Genomic DNA, 17,040 nt, shown 5'->3' on the forward strand with positions numbered 1-17,040 from the left:
AAAACATAGATTTTTTTGGTAAATATTTTAAATCCGATATAAAAATGAAATCTATCAGACATTCTATATTTTATCTTTAATGAATCTAATCTAAGCAATTGTTATATTTGTTATGTTTTTGTTCCTCGTGCTTTTCAGATATTTTATCATTGATATTTAGTTGTGTACTTTTTTGGAAAAATATTAACATTTACATAATCTTGATGATTAAGGATGAGTAGGACTAAAAACTAAAAGACTATTTCAGTCTGTCAATCTATTTCGGTTAACTTGGTTTAAAAACTGGGCGTTTAATTTAAATATGTATAATCTTAAAAATGCATGATTTTTTTAAACGTGGATAAAAAAAAAAACATTTAAACCCAGTTAAAATTATCTTGTACTCTTTTTTACGTATTAGCTTTTGAGTGACAAACAAATAATTACTTCGTGCATACCTAGAAAAACTAGAATTTCTATGAAATTCATTGTTTAGTTTAAAATTGACAATTTGAAGAAATGCTAGGGCCGTAGAGAGTACTGAATTTTTCAATACCACTTTTATTTATCACTGATCATGCGTTTTCATATTTTGCATTTTTTTGCATGAATTTAAAAATGCATATGAAATACTCGCTTAAAAATTCAAACGCCGAGCATAAATCTAACATATATCGTATATATAATTTCGTAGTGCCTAAGTAATTTCCGTAATTAATTTAATACAAGTTTAGAAATATTTCATAAATTATATCAGGTCGTTAAGTGCTTGTCATTTTTAAGATATTTTTTAGTATAGAGGTGTATTTGCGGTATGACCAAGTTCAACAAATACTTGAAGACGGACATGTCAAAAATTGGAATAATTGGCGTGCGTGCATGAGAAGATGTAAGAATGTAGAGGAAGCGAGGTATGTATGCAAATACAGGATGATATGGCCATTCTATCCTCTCTGCCTATTCCTAAGGGAAACGGTGTGATGGTTTGTTTGTTTGAAAAGCAAAAAAGTTTAATTATCAATAACCGTTTAAAAGTCGCTATAACGGGATGTAATTTGGAGTTTTGGCAACTATTTGAAGATTTCAGTATTGCCACAAATTATTAATTAACTAAATTAATAAAAAATTCAATAAAATGAGAAATTTTATTGTAGAATATATATTTTTATTTCTAATCCATGGGTGAAATGATTTAATAAGTTAAAAATCTTTAAATTCAGATAACTGTTTTTTGCGTTCGGTGGAGAATTTTTCCATTGGTTTGTTTTGTGTTTATGGCAACATTGTATTTCTGCCATCTGACTTTTCCATATTTTGTCCCGATTTATGTTGAATATAATAAGTTATTCCCAACAATCCATTATTAATTAAAGCACACATCAGTTTCTCTTGTGAATACTTGCATGTCTTGTTAAAGTACGTATTATTTTCATAAATTATTCTCATGAATTAACACGCGTAATATCTCAGCATTCAATGTTTTCATACAACTATTAGAGATAATGCATCGACTAGTGATGTAAGAATACTGAAAGAAATACAAAATAGGAAGTAGTTTACCTTTATAATAAAAAAAATATACTCATAAATAAATTTTTACCTTAACTTTTAATAAACAACGTTTATTTATTTCAGATGTTCATGATTAGCTGGAAATCAATTTCGAGGTTAGGTTCTCACAGAACCTACCGAAATTTTTCTTCATTTTCGTCGCCGGCTGTGAATACCGCTTCTAAATCGGTACCCGATATTGAGTCAAACGAAGCTACTAAACCAGATGAAACCGCACCGACGAATGATAATTTACCCAAAACTACAGGTAAGTGGTATTCAATACCTAACATGTTTTATTTTAAAAATATTGTTAGCTATCATTTGCCGCTGAGTTATCTTCCTAAGTACTTGAACTTCAAAAGTCAAATAAGTTTTTATACGCACACTGAGAAATTACATCAATACACATTAATATAAAAATGTTCCAACAGATTTATTAACAAAGCGCTAGCGTTATTTTATAGTTACTTGATGTAATACTGCGTGGAGACACTTAGGTACAATTATTAGTGTTTACGTATTTAAATTATGTCTTCCATGCGTTTGTTTATATAACTCAACAATAAAATTTATTATTTGTACAAAATTCCTCTGATATTATTTCCTATTTTGATATACATTTTCTTTAAACATCGGTTCAAATTTCAAAATGTGTGAGAAGTGAAATCATAAAGAAACTCATATTTATGTTATTTTTATTGTTTAAATAAAATACTAATTATGATTTTACGTTTATATGTAGGAACTTTTATTGTCTTATGATAAAAAATGTGAATTTATCGTTGGTTATTTTAGTATTCTGTGGTATATATTAAAACAACAAAATATTTCAAATATCGTCTTCAACATAAAAGAATTCTTTCACACTTACTTTAATATCTATGTATTTAGATATTATTGTTATTATTTTTAAAAAGATGTATATTTTTCAAAAGATAAAACATGAACTAAACAAAATGAACTTTTTCAAGTAATTAATATAGTAATTTTTAACGAAAGTTTGTTATTATTGTAAATAAAACAGTTACATTTTATCAGATCACAAAGATGGTCACACGATGTAGGTCTGATTATCAATGCTAAGAAGACCAAATGAATGTACATTAGATCGCCAAATGCCAAATTTGATTTGGAGCCCTGTATAGTTTCTCATGATTTTCATCATATTCATCAGAATGTAATACAACCCCGCCATTGTGATGTATTAGATAATATTAGTGAATATGTTTATTTAGTATTACTGATTGATTGCCATTATTTTAAATGGGATGCACATGTACAATGTACAAAAAAAGACTTGGACCAGTAGTTAATAAAATGTACATATCAAGGCTACACTGACAGAATGCATTAAGTCAACAGTCTTTATATTTTTAAATATAGGTGCAAGATGTTGGTTAAAAATTTTATGCTATGCCTAGAATAAAGATTACTGTTTCAAAGCTTTAAAAACATAAAAATAAAAGAAAATTGTGGGAGAAATAATGCGTTGAAATAATAAAAAAGCTTTAAATGCGATTATCTCGGCACTTGTTTTAATGACTTAATGCATCTGTCAGTAAAGCCTCGATATTAAAATATCACATCCATGAATAATTTATTTGTCACTGTCAGATTCAATTATAAGATATGATATAACTTCATGCACTTTTTCTTGTAATACAAACATAAACCTTATTGATTGATTTGGTGTTTATTTTGTAGAACTCCATATTTAAACTTATAATTAGAAATCAAACACTGATTTGAGTCTACTGAACACTTTATTTTATTTTTACAATTCATTCGTTTGAAAATGCCCTAATAAGGGGAAACAATTGTCACGAAGTTTTTATTTTTATATGTTTATATTTGTAAAAATAAAATAAAGTGTTCAGTAGACTCAAATCAGTGTTTGATTTCTAATTATAAGTTTTAACATAAACCTTGTTCAAAATTTACAAAATTATTTTAAGTAATGGGGAGGGACGATACTCTAATCTTTTTTTTATGATGGATTCACAACGTTTCCGGAAATGATCTCCATTCTAGCCACGTTCGGCCGCTGGGTTTGCACGAGTAACATTTTTAAAGGTGATTTAGTGCTCGTTTTATTATCATAGATAAAAGTTAAGTGCTTGATTTGACAGTAAATTTATAAAATATATGTTGGAATATATGATATGGTCTTTTTACATTTTATACTTAATATTTATACGTCTCCCTAATGGAGCAGGATGCTCATATTTAGAGAGGGAGTTCATTTTACAATTTATATTGCGGTTTTTTTTGTGATGTTTATAATTTCAAAAACATTCAAAATATACATATATATTTTATTACAAAAATCGATAAATAGCATAAGAGTTAGGATAGAGTGGGTTTCATGTGATTTGTTAATTTGTATTTGAATACTTTTGTATTTTCAATATTATTTCGGAAGGTAATTTATTAAAATTATTTTTTCCCGAGAAGGAATAATGATTTTGTGCTGCGCTAGTAGGGTGGAAATTTGTTTTTTTGGAAATTTTGTGAAGTATGGATCTTTTTATTTTTAAAACTCGTATTTTTTTATGGATGTATCTATTGCTTTGACCCATAGGCATGTTCCGGAGTGTCAAATGTATTGTGTTACATTGATTATAATGTTCCTTTAGTTTTGATAATAAAAAAAAAGAAATGAAATAGCAAAGTTTGAGTATGTCCAAATGCTTGCAGACTGGCCGGATTTCCTCCCTAGGGAGTTATTCATATTTAAATTTATTTCAACAGAGAGGTCAAACATTTTTGAGAAGGGAATATGGAAGTCTAGGCATTTACAGGGCTTATGACCTGTCCTTATGCCCTAGGGAGGAAATCAAGCCAGTCTGCAAGCATTTGGACGTACTCAAACTTCGTTGAATTAACTACCTGGTAAAAAAAGAAGTATAAAAATTGGAAAATTGTTTTCAGGCGTTGCCTATTAGGTGATTTGGCTCAGCCAGATGAATCTCACCCACGTGATAAAGGTTTCAGCTCTTTTACTTCACAAAAGTCCATACTGAATCGATTATAATGTAAATAAAAATTAATATTTGCACCTGTATTATCATTATTTGTGTATAACCATATAATTTTTTTGATTTTATATTTGGTCTTAAAATAGTACAAACATTATAATATATGAATGTCCTAATATTAAATTATATCTAATTATCATTTGTAACTAATATTGAAGTCCGAGAATGGACGCAGCAGCCTCCTATAACGAGCGTCTCGGGAGAACCTAAACCCATGTTGCCTCTTTTTTAAACCTGCGGGCTCACACTGCCCTGGAAGGCCGTCGATGGCGATCTTTCGACTTTATTCGGCGGAACTAAGGGGCACTGGATTGACGTGGGAGGTGGCGAGAGTGCTGGCTGGCGATAGGGTCTCCTGGAGGCAACTGCTGGTGTTCACATGCTCCTTTTAGAAGCAGATGTGGAAAAAAAGAAGAAGAAGTATTATCATGAAACTACATATGTACACTTGAAACTTAAATTTCATCACAACACTAAGGTTTTAACGAAAAAGATTGCAGAGAACAAAACATTTTAAATTTTGGGAAGAAGTAGAAGATTTGTTGATAAGGGTTCATGCAAAATCACTTATTAATCAATTGTTTTTCATGACCGATTTCCAGGTTTGGTAGCTGCTGCATTTGCTTCCTTGAATGCCACAGACGACATTGATAGTCTGGTAAAAAATGGTCATCCTGCAAAGAAATGGCAGTTTCAAGCTAGTGTTAAATATATAGATGATAAAATTGCTAATGCGACCGATGTCAAATCTCTACTCTCTATTGTCGACAGCTCAATATTATCCCGAAAACATTCATTAAAGGTAAGCAAAACAATATTGTATTATGGTCCTGAAACATTTGTTTACTAAATAATATATTAAACCCTTTTTATTAAATTGTATGATTTAAAAATACATTGAGCTTATTATGATATCATGGCATAAAAAAAATGGCATTAAAATGGCATAATACGTCTGTTTATTTATTTGTTTTAGAAATTATATAATAATAAAGATACACCTCTGATTACTTATTTATTAACCTTGTGCAATTAGGTATTTCTCAATTATAGCGTTAACATGTGTTGTGAAAGATTCCCGGCTCCCGGGAAGCCACCTTTTTAACGTTTAGTGTATTTTGATAGCCACAGGGCTCTACTTTTAAATGTTAGGACAACTCACTAAAGAGAACTAGTGACGTCACGGACGGAGTAATTTCAAAACTGAAAAAAAACATAGTAATGAGAATACGATACATAAGAATATTTTTTCAAAAAAATGATTTAGTTTGAGTCTATTAACAAATTTTAAAATTTTAAAAACCACTGAATTTCTTCATTGAAATAAATATCTTGGGAGTGCCTTAAAAGAAATGGATAGTAAATCTGGCAGACATAAAAGTCTGTAAACTTTTACACTCTAGTTAAAATATTTTTTTAGGCCTTCCAACTTATTTTTTGTCCAAAAATTATCTGACGGAAATGCGGGCGAACAACTTCCCTTAACTAATATTTATTTGCAACGTTTCAGATTGTTTCCATGCTGGCAGATTGGTCATCATCAAACAAGGTGAAACTATCGGAGTTCGAGACAGATCCTCGCTTCCTTCAGCTCTGTCGTACCCTGGGCAGGCAGAGGGTTGCGGAGGACGCCAATCACAAGGCAGATATCACCGTGAGGAACTCCGAGGACCTGAATACTGTTCTCAACATCACGGGGGATGATGAAGCCGCGAGACTGATTTCTAGCTTAAATGTACAGCAGATGGTTAAGGTAAGCAATCAGATTCTCAAATCTTGATTTTTAAATATACGTTTACTATGACAGAACAATTTTTGAATTATTATCAATATCACTAAATTCTAAATCAATCAATAAATTAAAATTGATAAAAATGTAATCTACCTCAATTTTAACAATCCTCAAAATAAAAGCGGTAAAACCACGCACGAGTTGCATATTGCACTTAAAATTAATAGTCTTTGCGCTACTAGTTTTTTTGGTGTTCCCAAAAACAATGTTTTTTTTTTTGGTTTATTTATTTACTTCATATAAAACTTTTTATTTTTTCTTTTCTTTATGAACACCTTATTGGGCATAACCCGTGTCGAGGCAATTATTTATATTATGTTCTAGTTACAGTAGTTGGTATTTATAATAATATACATACATACACATAAATGTATGCATAGATGTACACATGCATATATGAATAAATGGTAAAATCAGTAATAAAAATAGCAAATAAATCATAATAGTAGTATTTTTTATTTTTATTTATTTGGATAACCAACAGCTATAATTATCTTTTACATATATTACAAAACAAATAACAAATAAGCCAATTACAGGTTTTCACAAGTAGCATCACAGTGAGTTAAAAAAGATTCTCGAACATAAAATGAATAGTAATTAAATGTAAATTCAAAAGAAAAAAAAAAATACTACGAATTATTTCGAAAGCAAACGCCGTACGTCATTAAGATTATTTGCAAATAAATCTATGTTAAATGATTTATTTATTAAATTAAAATTATTAAAAGTTCGCCATAAATATAATACACATTGGTACTGTGCAGATATTGAGCCGAGAAACATGTTACCTTCGCGGGCTATTTGGCTCCTCTGCATCAGTCAGCTTCCGGCCCTCCAACATCCGCACAAATTCCTATACAGGTAAACGTCGTTTTGCGCCGGTTCGATTTACGCCGATTTACAATTACGCCGGTTGGTGCCGGCGTGGGATTCCCTAGTTCGGCCGACACTAGATGACAGTAGGCGCCGCGATTCTAATAGCAGACACACTTCCACACGTTGTTTTATTCTATTACCGTGTACGCAAGCAGCCTATTGTGTGTGTGAAATTGTTTCCGAGTTAGTTTTCGTTTTGTTTTTAAGAAAAATAAAAAGGCATGATTTTATTTTTTATTTCATTATTATTAAAATTGAAAGAATATTAAAATATTTGTAGTTTATGCTATGATTCTGCAAGAAAGGAACCAACAATCAAAGCAAATGAAATTGGATGCTTTTTTTCAAAAAGTGTGAAAAATTAATTTAGTACCGACAAACTGGTGAGTTAGTATTTATTATAAAAAATTCTTAAAAGTTTTTATTAAATACATTTTAATTTATTTAGTAAATATAAGATATGTATTAAATAAACATCTTGGATTATTCTTAGAATTTTGACACAGGACCTAACTCTATATCGTGGGTATACTGGCAAAAAACTTCAACTCATAAATCCCTGTTTTGAGAATTCAAGTATTTAAGTTTTGTTCCAATTTCACTCTTTTATATCTTATTTAAATATGGTAAGATGTTAAGTGCTCATTTAAGAATATTTTTTTAATTTTTCCTTTTCTAAATTTTATATTTAGTTATTTAAAGCTTTTGCCTGAATAAAATACCCAGTATACGACTTAACCGTAAATTTATTTTTAAAACTACAGATATATGACATTTAATATGACTTGGTGTGTTTTTTCCAGTTTGTAGACCGTAAAAACTTTACAAAACTGCAGTCAAATCTGCATATTTTCGAGTTAACATTTTTTGTCAGAATACCCTTGATGTCTTCCATTATATTTGTGTTCATTTTACGCCATTGTCTCTCGGAACAGAACCCCGACGTAAAACGATGTTTACCTGTTCTTTATTTTGAACATTCTTTTAGAGCCATGTTGAAAAGTATTCGATCCTGGGGATTATCAAACTAAATCTTGTTTTTTTATTTTATTTTTGTGAGTTTCTTTAAAACACAAAAAAATTCTATGTTTTCTTTAGGTGATGTCCAGTTTAGCTCACAAGAAAAGAAGATCTACTCCATTATTACGAGCAATAGCATATAATATCACGAAAAATATGGAAACGTTGGATCTCAAAAAGTGTGCAGACTTATTCTTCGCCATGGCATCGCTGAACTTCCCTGACACGGTTCTCATCGACAGAGTTTGCAGGCGAGTACCAGAAATACACAGAGTTCATTTGATAGTTAGTTCGGAGTTTCAAAATGGCAGTAAGTCAACAAATCGGAACCATTTTAATACACATGCTTTTATAAGATGATGACTAAAATTTAATAACTTATCTTCTAGATCATTAAAAAATATATCCGCTAAGATTGGAGACAATGGTGAACCCATTGGGAGTCCGACCCGCTGATTGTAGACATTTTAATTGAATTCAAAATAGTTCTGTGCCGCGCAGACGTCATAAATTCTAGTCATTTCTTGTACGAAATTATCACTTAATTTCGAATCACATAATAGCTAAATAGGTGCGAAGGTTTTTACTGTCACTGTTATCAATATGTTTCTTTTTTGGGTAATACCGTGTGTGTTTGATTTGTTCACATAATAGCTCTATAAAAACATTTTTTGCATCTTCTACGGGGACATTCGTAAACAAATTTATTATATCAAAGGAAACTATTTTGGTATTATGTGGGATATATAAATAATTAATAATACTACATTCCAAAATTCTTCACCCTTGTTATCAATATTCCCCATAATTAGGAAAATCCCACCCCCTCCACCACACATTGCCTTGCCCCCTCTACCCGACCCCATCAGTTCCTAAGTTCTAATCTGTGTATATATTTTAGTTTATTTATTTATTTATTAATTTACACGCCCTACGGGCTTTTAAATATATTAGAAATTATATTCAAGTGCAGCATTGAAACATAAGTATGTAAATTTAGTTAAAATTAAAGATAACATAAGAAAAACTAAAAGATACAATAATAAGTAAAAATAAGGAAATGTACCAATATGGGTACACAGAAAAATATTTAATAAATTTACATATGAAAACATACACACATACATACACATGCATATGCATACATACACATATACATATATGCATGTACATATATATACATACACATACATGCACATATACATAAGTTTATATATTATTATAAAGATACATGAGAAAAAAAATAGTAAATAAAGAACAATATAAGGTATTTTATACAAATTAATTTATAACCTTTTGAATACTTAACCTATATTTATATAAAGACAGACGAAATATATCAATTTCACCATACTCGTTACCTAGTTTAGTTTATATTTACACCTGATGATGGGTAATTCAGAATACCTGAAACTAGTTGTGTTATAATATATTAAACTCTTATGTGGTAAAAATTACAAAGTGTTTCATTTTAAATAAATTCAAAGTGCCAAAGATATTTAAGAGTTATGAATAATGCGAGGCAAACTGATCTCCACTCGATTTTCCTTTTCAGGATTTTTTCCTTTTTACCCGAGGGTAGCCATTGATTCGAAAACAATAGTCCAGGATTCTGGTTCTATTACACGCACAGAACTTCCTCCGGCCTGATCCAGAAAAAATACAATTGTTAAATTTATATTTGCATTGACTTCTTAAAAATCCATTTCGTCTAATTGTTTCAGTGACATTCAGGAGAAGTTACCACAGAACATGGAGAAGTCTTCTGTTGTGGGTTCCATCGCCACCAGCCTCGGTATCCTCAGGCACAAGGACATGGAGATACTTGATATACTCACACAGTGGATGGTCACACACTCTGATGTCTGTCGGCCCCATGACATAGTAGCCCTCACTTTGACTCTAGGAACACTCGGATACAAGTCGCCATACCTTCAACAGTTGCAAGTGGTAAATATAACTCGTGAATTCTAAATATGTTACAATAAAAGTCGATAATATTGATACAAAGTACAAAAGTTACACCTAAACTCCTTTGTTTAGTTTTAATTATTGAACTATGAGCGCTCGTGCGCTTCCGAACTTGCATATTTTATTTCTGCCTATTTGTATACGCCTAAAGATCTTTTACAAAAGTTGCAATCAATTTCTTTACATGTTCTCAACCGTGTCACCAGAAGTCAAAATCTGCTATTTATAAAATCTTCTAAGAACAACTTTGGTTTTTATGCTCCAATGTCCAGAATGTGTAGATTAGTCAATTCATCACACGACTTAGAATTTTTTGGGATAGATAGATCTTCCGGCTTTTCGTAGATCTCTTCTCGACTAAACAGTGTGGGATGAAGTTGGATTGGCATGGTTTAGCTTAAAGTTTTAGGTCTTTCGTTTTTTTGAATATATTGTATACAATTATTGTTTTGCCCTTGTTTGTCTTTGCTAAATAGTTTTATGTTCTTTTTGTTCAGTTTTTGCATTTATGTTTCTTCATGTAACTGTTGTAATTGGCTTAGGCCATATAAATATAATAAATAATACGTATTGTAAATACACAAATTAGGACAGTACAATGTTATGTTCATCCAAACACTAGCAAAATGGTTTATTATGCTCTTGTACAGTCTTCTCTTTCTTATGGAATAATTGGATGGGGAGGAGCCTATATTAAGCCTGTAGAAACCATACAAAAACTCATTATCAAAATTATACTTCATAAAAATGCAACTTTTCACTCCAACCAAATATTTCAGGAAGCTGAACTTTTGAAGCTACGAGAAATTTATTGCCAGCAATATTAAAAATATGTTTTTATGCGCCAACATTTATTTCCTAAATTTTTTATAGATCTTGTCAAAGATTGAATAGTTTACTTTAAATGCCTTATTATAAATCCAGACTCGGGCAAAGACACTCATTTTTCATAGCTCCAAAACTGTTCAATGCATTCTACAAGGACAATATGGTAGAGATTAATTTAATTTTTTGTTGATATTATGGATAAAAAAAGCTGATTTAAATACATATATACTTTTATTATCTCTTTTTTATTGACAAAAAAATTGTGTTCTAGCACTTGTTTTTTATTTTTTGATTCTATCGTATTCTTCCTTAAATTAAAAATAATATTTATACCCACACACAGGCCATGCCTTTGTGGGATTTTTTTTTGTGTTTATGTAATAGTTTTTTTTTGTATTTGTAACATGTATACCTATTGTAAAATGCCAAGAAATGGTTTTAATAAATAAAACTTTAAAAAAAAAAACAATACTAGCATAAAATACTCAATCCTTTTCCAGTATATTTAAAAGTACAATAAATAAGATAAATATAATGTTTAACACAGAAAATAAAACATTGTATTAGGTATATGAAAATCATTCTAATTTAATTAATTTATACCATCCATGTTTGATTGCAGTGGTTGGTTGAATATCGCCTTTTTAAATTCATTTATATGTTCCAACTCTATGTATTTTTTGTTCTGTAATGATTGGGAACATTCACAATACTGTCCATAAATATTTTATAATGAAAAAAAATCATTGTTATTCATTTATTTTAATTCATTATTTGTACATGAACCCGTTTTTGCCGCCTGCCCTTAAAATACATACATTTTTTTTTAACAGTTGGGTCCATCAGATATCAGCAAACCTTCTCTGTGGTTGGACTATGTGTGGTCGCTGGTAGTTCTGGATCATGTTTCCAATCAGCACATTGACCATGTCCTCAGCCCTAACTTTGTCAACACCCTCAAAATAGAATCAGGTAAACTGACGCAAATTATTTATGTGTAAGGATTGTCACCCTTAATAATTGTTCACAGCATGTAATGTGTTACAACCAATAACTTAATAAAAAGAAAAGTGAAATACGAAAGCTATGGAAACAAGTTTTAAAAAAATTCAATTAGAAATAAAATAACTCATGTTATAATAATAAAAAAGTGAATTTTAAAAGGCATAGAGAAAAAATAATATCTCTTTCTCTTACATGAATTTTTTTAATGCATATTGTGATTTGCTATCTCTTTTTTTTAAAATTGTTAAGAGCAATGCAATATTTGCTCTATTTGAAATGTTGTTAGTATAATAATAATGTGTCTATTATACGCCAGTAAGATGGACTGCCAAAAAATAACCCATATACTTGTATTCTTTTTTCAGTAATTCCATTCTCCTCACGTAAAAAACTATTGAACATTAATGCCTATGCTAAACTGTGCGTAAGCAATTATAAGGGACATTTATTGGATGATAATGTATCCCAGGATCTACCCTTGTCTCACTCCAAAGAGAAGTCACAATTTGTTACCAGTTTATTAGACACGTTGAAAAATCTTCTCGCTTCAGAAGCCAACCTGATTAAAAACTGTAATTCAAGAATGGGCTTCCTATTTGGTAAGAAATAATTTAGAATACCAAACTGCTGCTTAACTTGATAATTTGTTTGTTTTTAACTTTCCTTACATTTTTAACAATATTATTTTTTTGCACTATGAGGTTGTCTGGGTTTTTAAATTATTATTTTTTATGTGGCCGTTGCAGTATTATTTACCTTATAACGCACAAGATTTGTATTTCACATGTTGATTTCGTTTCCTGACTATCTTTATTTGAGTACTGTTAAGAAAGTGAGGGAATTTTGCATGTGGACCTTTATAGGAACTTCTCCACATTCGCTCAATGAAGAGAAAACCACAGAAAACTCTTTCAAAAGAAGCCAGGCCATTGACAGAAATCAGTATGCCTTCCTTTTATTTGAAACGGGATTTTGTGTCCTGTAGGACCTGTTATTTATTGTCCTTATCACCTGTACTACTCTGACCATGTAAGATACTTACTGATCAAGATACTTTTTAATTTAATTTAATTTATTTGTTACTGGAGTACCTGGCATGGGAGTGTACTGTTGCACAGTGCATAAAATGGTTACTTAACCCAGTTGATGATAGATCATAAGCTCTGTAAATGACTAGACGTCCATATTTTCAACAGCTTTATCTCTATTGGAAAATATAATAATATTTTATATTAATTTAGCTAAGGGATCATAAGGGATAAGAGCATCACTAATGTCCGAGGGAAATAAATATTTTGCTCTCCTGTAAAGTTGATATTTTGTAGAAACAGTAAAAGCTCATTTTTACTTTCCTCAATTTTACGTTTTCCCGCTTTTTACGCCGAAATGTTAAGGTCCCATTTTTGTCCATACATTTTCATTCAAATATCCCTCCAATTGACGTTTTTTATGTTTTTTGTTGAAAATTTTTCAAAACTCATTCAATCTATCAAAAGACGCCGAGCCACGCGTCGCCACGTTTGCCCAAAATGGTGAATAAAATTAAGGTAAATAAAAAAATGTGTAAATTGTTGTCTCAAACTAAATTCAAAGTAGGTTCGGTGTAATTGACCATTTTGTTTCAGTATCTAATTTTGACATTTTACCAAATTGTGACATGCGATTGACGCATGTTAAGGAAGAATAAAGTCTTTACATCAATAAATTACGATGCAGAAAGTTTAAAAATTTGGCAATAGAAATATTATTCAAAGTTATAAACATAATTGGGAAAGAAGATGGTTAAAACCGTTATAGTAAAAGTGTGAAATATTTTTGCCGCGATGTAATCGACAGTCGAAATTATGTGGTGCCATACTAAAAAAAGTGATACCATATAAATAAAATTGAAAAAGATTTTTGATAGGTGCACAAATGTCGAGATCCGTGAACTATGTAAGGCTGAGATATGCATTATCGACAGAATCAAGAAAGGAGTGCTGCGTTGGTCCGGACATGTAGAGCGAATGGACAACGAAAGAACGGCTAAAAGGACCTGTGATGCAAATGTTGATGGATGCAGAAAACGAGGAAGGCCGAGAAAGACATGGCACGATCAAGTCCATCAAATACTTGAAGATGGACATATCAAAAGTAGGAATAATCGGCGTGCGTGCATGTATGACAAGATGTATGAATGTAGAAGAAGCGAGGTCTGTATGCAAAGATAGAGTGATATGGCATTCTATCCTCTCTACCTACCCCTACGGGGAAATGGCGTGATGGTTTGTTTGATATAAATACAATTTCTTAATATTTAGGGAAAAATCATTGTATGCATTTTATGCAAATCCAAATTTTTATTTTCGTGTTTTTAAGTACCTACATAAAATAATTTGAACATTTTTTTATTTTAATTCAATTTAAAAAAAAAAAAAACACATCGTGGTATTGATTGAAAAAATATTTTTTTTTTTTAAAAATTCATAGGTAAATATGAATAATCCCCAATTATGACCGTTTTAACAAATTTTTCTGCAGTTTTTCATTTCCGCACTTAAATGTTTTCCTCAGTTTAACACTTTTTTTGCTGCTCCCTTGAAAAACGTAAAACAGGGGTTTAACTATATATATTATTTTTTCATCCCTTAATGTCCTAGCCAAATTATCTCCGAAATTCATTTCACAAAACCTCAATTTATGTGAGAAATCATCTCAATTTTTTAAATTATGTATCTGTAATCTAATTGTTTTTCAAATATGTATGTGTTTTCTAAAATTACTCACTAAACTTGATTGACAGATGTGCATGTCAAAACTGTATTTTTTTTCATTTATTTTTTTAAAATTATTTAATAACCCTCATTTCTGCATTGATGCTAAAAATTCATAGTGATCAATGTCAATGGACATACATAGTTATATTTCTCCATAAAGCCCGCCATGCATAGGTACAAATCTACAAATAGAAAAACCAAAATAAAAAATATTTTTTCTTTAATTATATTATTTTGTTATAGATTAAAATATTAGCTAATAATAAAACATAAGCAAACAGTATGATAATAATATATGAAAAAAATGTGATATCACAATATGAATGTGTATTATAATTTCAGATGCTGAATGCCTCTTGGATTCAAATTGTATATCTTATCCAGTGAACAGTAATAAAATTCACAAAGGAAAAAAGTAAGCATCGTTTTATGTTAATTATAATTTATTTATAAATTAAAATAAAATAAATAAAACAACTTCGTTTTTAACCACTAACTTTTTACTTATTTTTTTTCCATCGGACGGTTTCAAAGCAAACAAGCTTCTTCATCAAGGTTTACGTAACTAATGAATTAATTCCTATTTTGTTTTTATCATGTTTACTAAATACTACACGTGGACCCAATAAATCAAGTATTTTTTTCCTTACTAGGGTGGTAATTTGATATCAATATTTTCGAAGCTAGACAGGAGAGGACTAAAAGAAATATTGTTTAATTCGTTATTAATTATTTTTTTCTTATAATGAAAAAAATAATAAAAAGTTAGTGGTTAAAAACAAATATGTTTTATTTATTTTATTTTAATGAATAACCACAAAGTTAGTGCTTCAAATATAAACTTTATATTTATAAATTTATTGCATGCACATAAATATTTAATACCAGGAAATCTATACAACACTAGAGCATTTTAACATGAATATGGAGTGTCTTCTGGTTAGGTTAGTCTCCGTGGGCACAGTGTCCATAGATAAATGACACATTCACGCTGAATTATTTTACCATAAATCTAGAGCATCCCTGAAGAAAACAATTTAGCATTTTCTGTTTAACTCAGTACATTTTATTGTGCAAGTCCAACTTTTTGCACACAGGGCGTTAACGATATGTAGATCGCTTCTAACATCACTTGAACATGCGTACTGACAGAATATTGGTAAGAATTTATGTGATTCAGTTACATGCAATGTGCGTACAATGTTAGAGCGTATAAAACGGTATGTAAACAAAAACAATGGCGGATTTAGCATTCCAATCTGGTATTGATGCGCGTATTATGTCATTGCCCATATTATCGCCTGGTCAGACTCATTATATTATTAAACTTAATATTTTTTAAGACAGGTTGAAAAAATGTACATAAATGCACTGGCAGTGTTTTCGGTTAGGAGCCCCCTGTGATTACTTAACCACGAAAGTTAGTTTTGAACGTACTGTATAAGCTGTAAAAACCGGAAGTAAAAAATTGCCAAATAAGACCAGATATTTTACTTAAAGCTGATTTGGTTCAATTAAAAATATTTTATACAATTAGTTAAATAATATAAACCTTAAAACAAATATTCTTTTCGCTGATTTGTTGTAATAATGCTTTTATCACATCTGCTTATTTTTTTGCAGTTTACATAAAGTGGCAATGATAGCGTTAGATTACCATGACATCTGTAAGCAGACTGCGGATCCACTCGGCGCCATCACATTTTATCAGAAGTTATTACATGCCCAGGTATGTCCATTTCACTCGTCATTTAAACATTCAGGGGTGGAAATAAGTCTGCCTTGTGACACTACACGGTAGTTGGGGAGATCCCGGGTTCAATTCCTGGCGAGCTCAACATTAAATACTTGTACGATTAATATAATTACATATAATGCATTGTTTCCAGGGATATAAGGTGTTATTACTACCGTATACAGAATTCAATCCTCAAGAAAAACTTATCAATAGGGTAAAGCTCCTAGAGAAAAAACTCAAAGAGACTGTCAGTGCTGATGGGAGAGCAGGTGTCAAGTATTAAATTACTTAATTCGATAAATAATCTTAAGTTATTTGACTAGTTGTTATTTTTTCATAGCTAAAGTTTATCCGCGATAGTGGCGTGGCATCTGTGATGAGAATGTTAGCTGCGTTTTTACAATTCAAAACGCTCTGAGAGTAACCCACAAGTTAGTGTGAATGTGCATAAATAAATGTATTTATTCGTCAGGAAAAAAA

At 30.4% G+C, this 17,040-nt stretch overlaps 1 protein-coding gene across 1 annotated transcript; it reads left to right on the forward strand.

The window, feature by feature from the left end:
- Positions 1–1,253: 1,253 nt before the first annotated feature.
- On the forward strand, positions 1,254–17,040 carry LOC148285696 (FAST kinase domain-containing protein 4). Its single transcript, XM_088236755.1, has 11 exons — positions 1,254–1,395; positions 1,615–1,798; positions 5,174–5,373; positions 6,082–6,324; positions 8,341–8,513; positions 9,987–10,212; positions 11,895–12,033; positions 12,432–12,665; positions 15,165–15,237; positions 16,446–16,551; positions 16,712–17,040. Exons 2-11 carry the CDS (start codon positions 1,615–1,617, stop codon positions 16,841–16,843), a joined length of 1,710 nt encoding a protein of 569 aa, XP_088092881.1. The 5' UTR covers positions 1,254–1,395; the 3' UTR covers positions 16,844–17,040.

The sequence above is a fragment of the Micrasema longulum genome, unplaced genomic scaffold, assembly GCF_059751315.1.
Source record: "Micrasema longulum isolate JH-2025_06_02 unplaced genomic scaffold, ASM5975131v1 h1tg000012l, whole genome shotgun sequence".
Classification (NCBI taxonomy): domain Eukaryota; kingdom Metazoa; phylum Arthropoda; class Insecta; order Trichoptera; family Brachycentridae; genus Micrasema; species Micrasema longulum.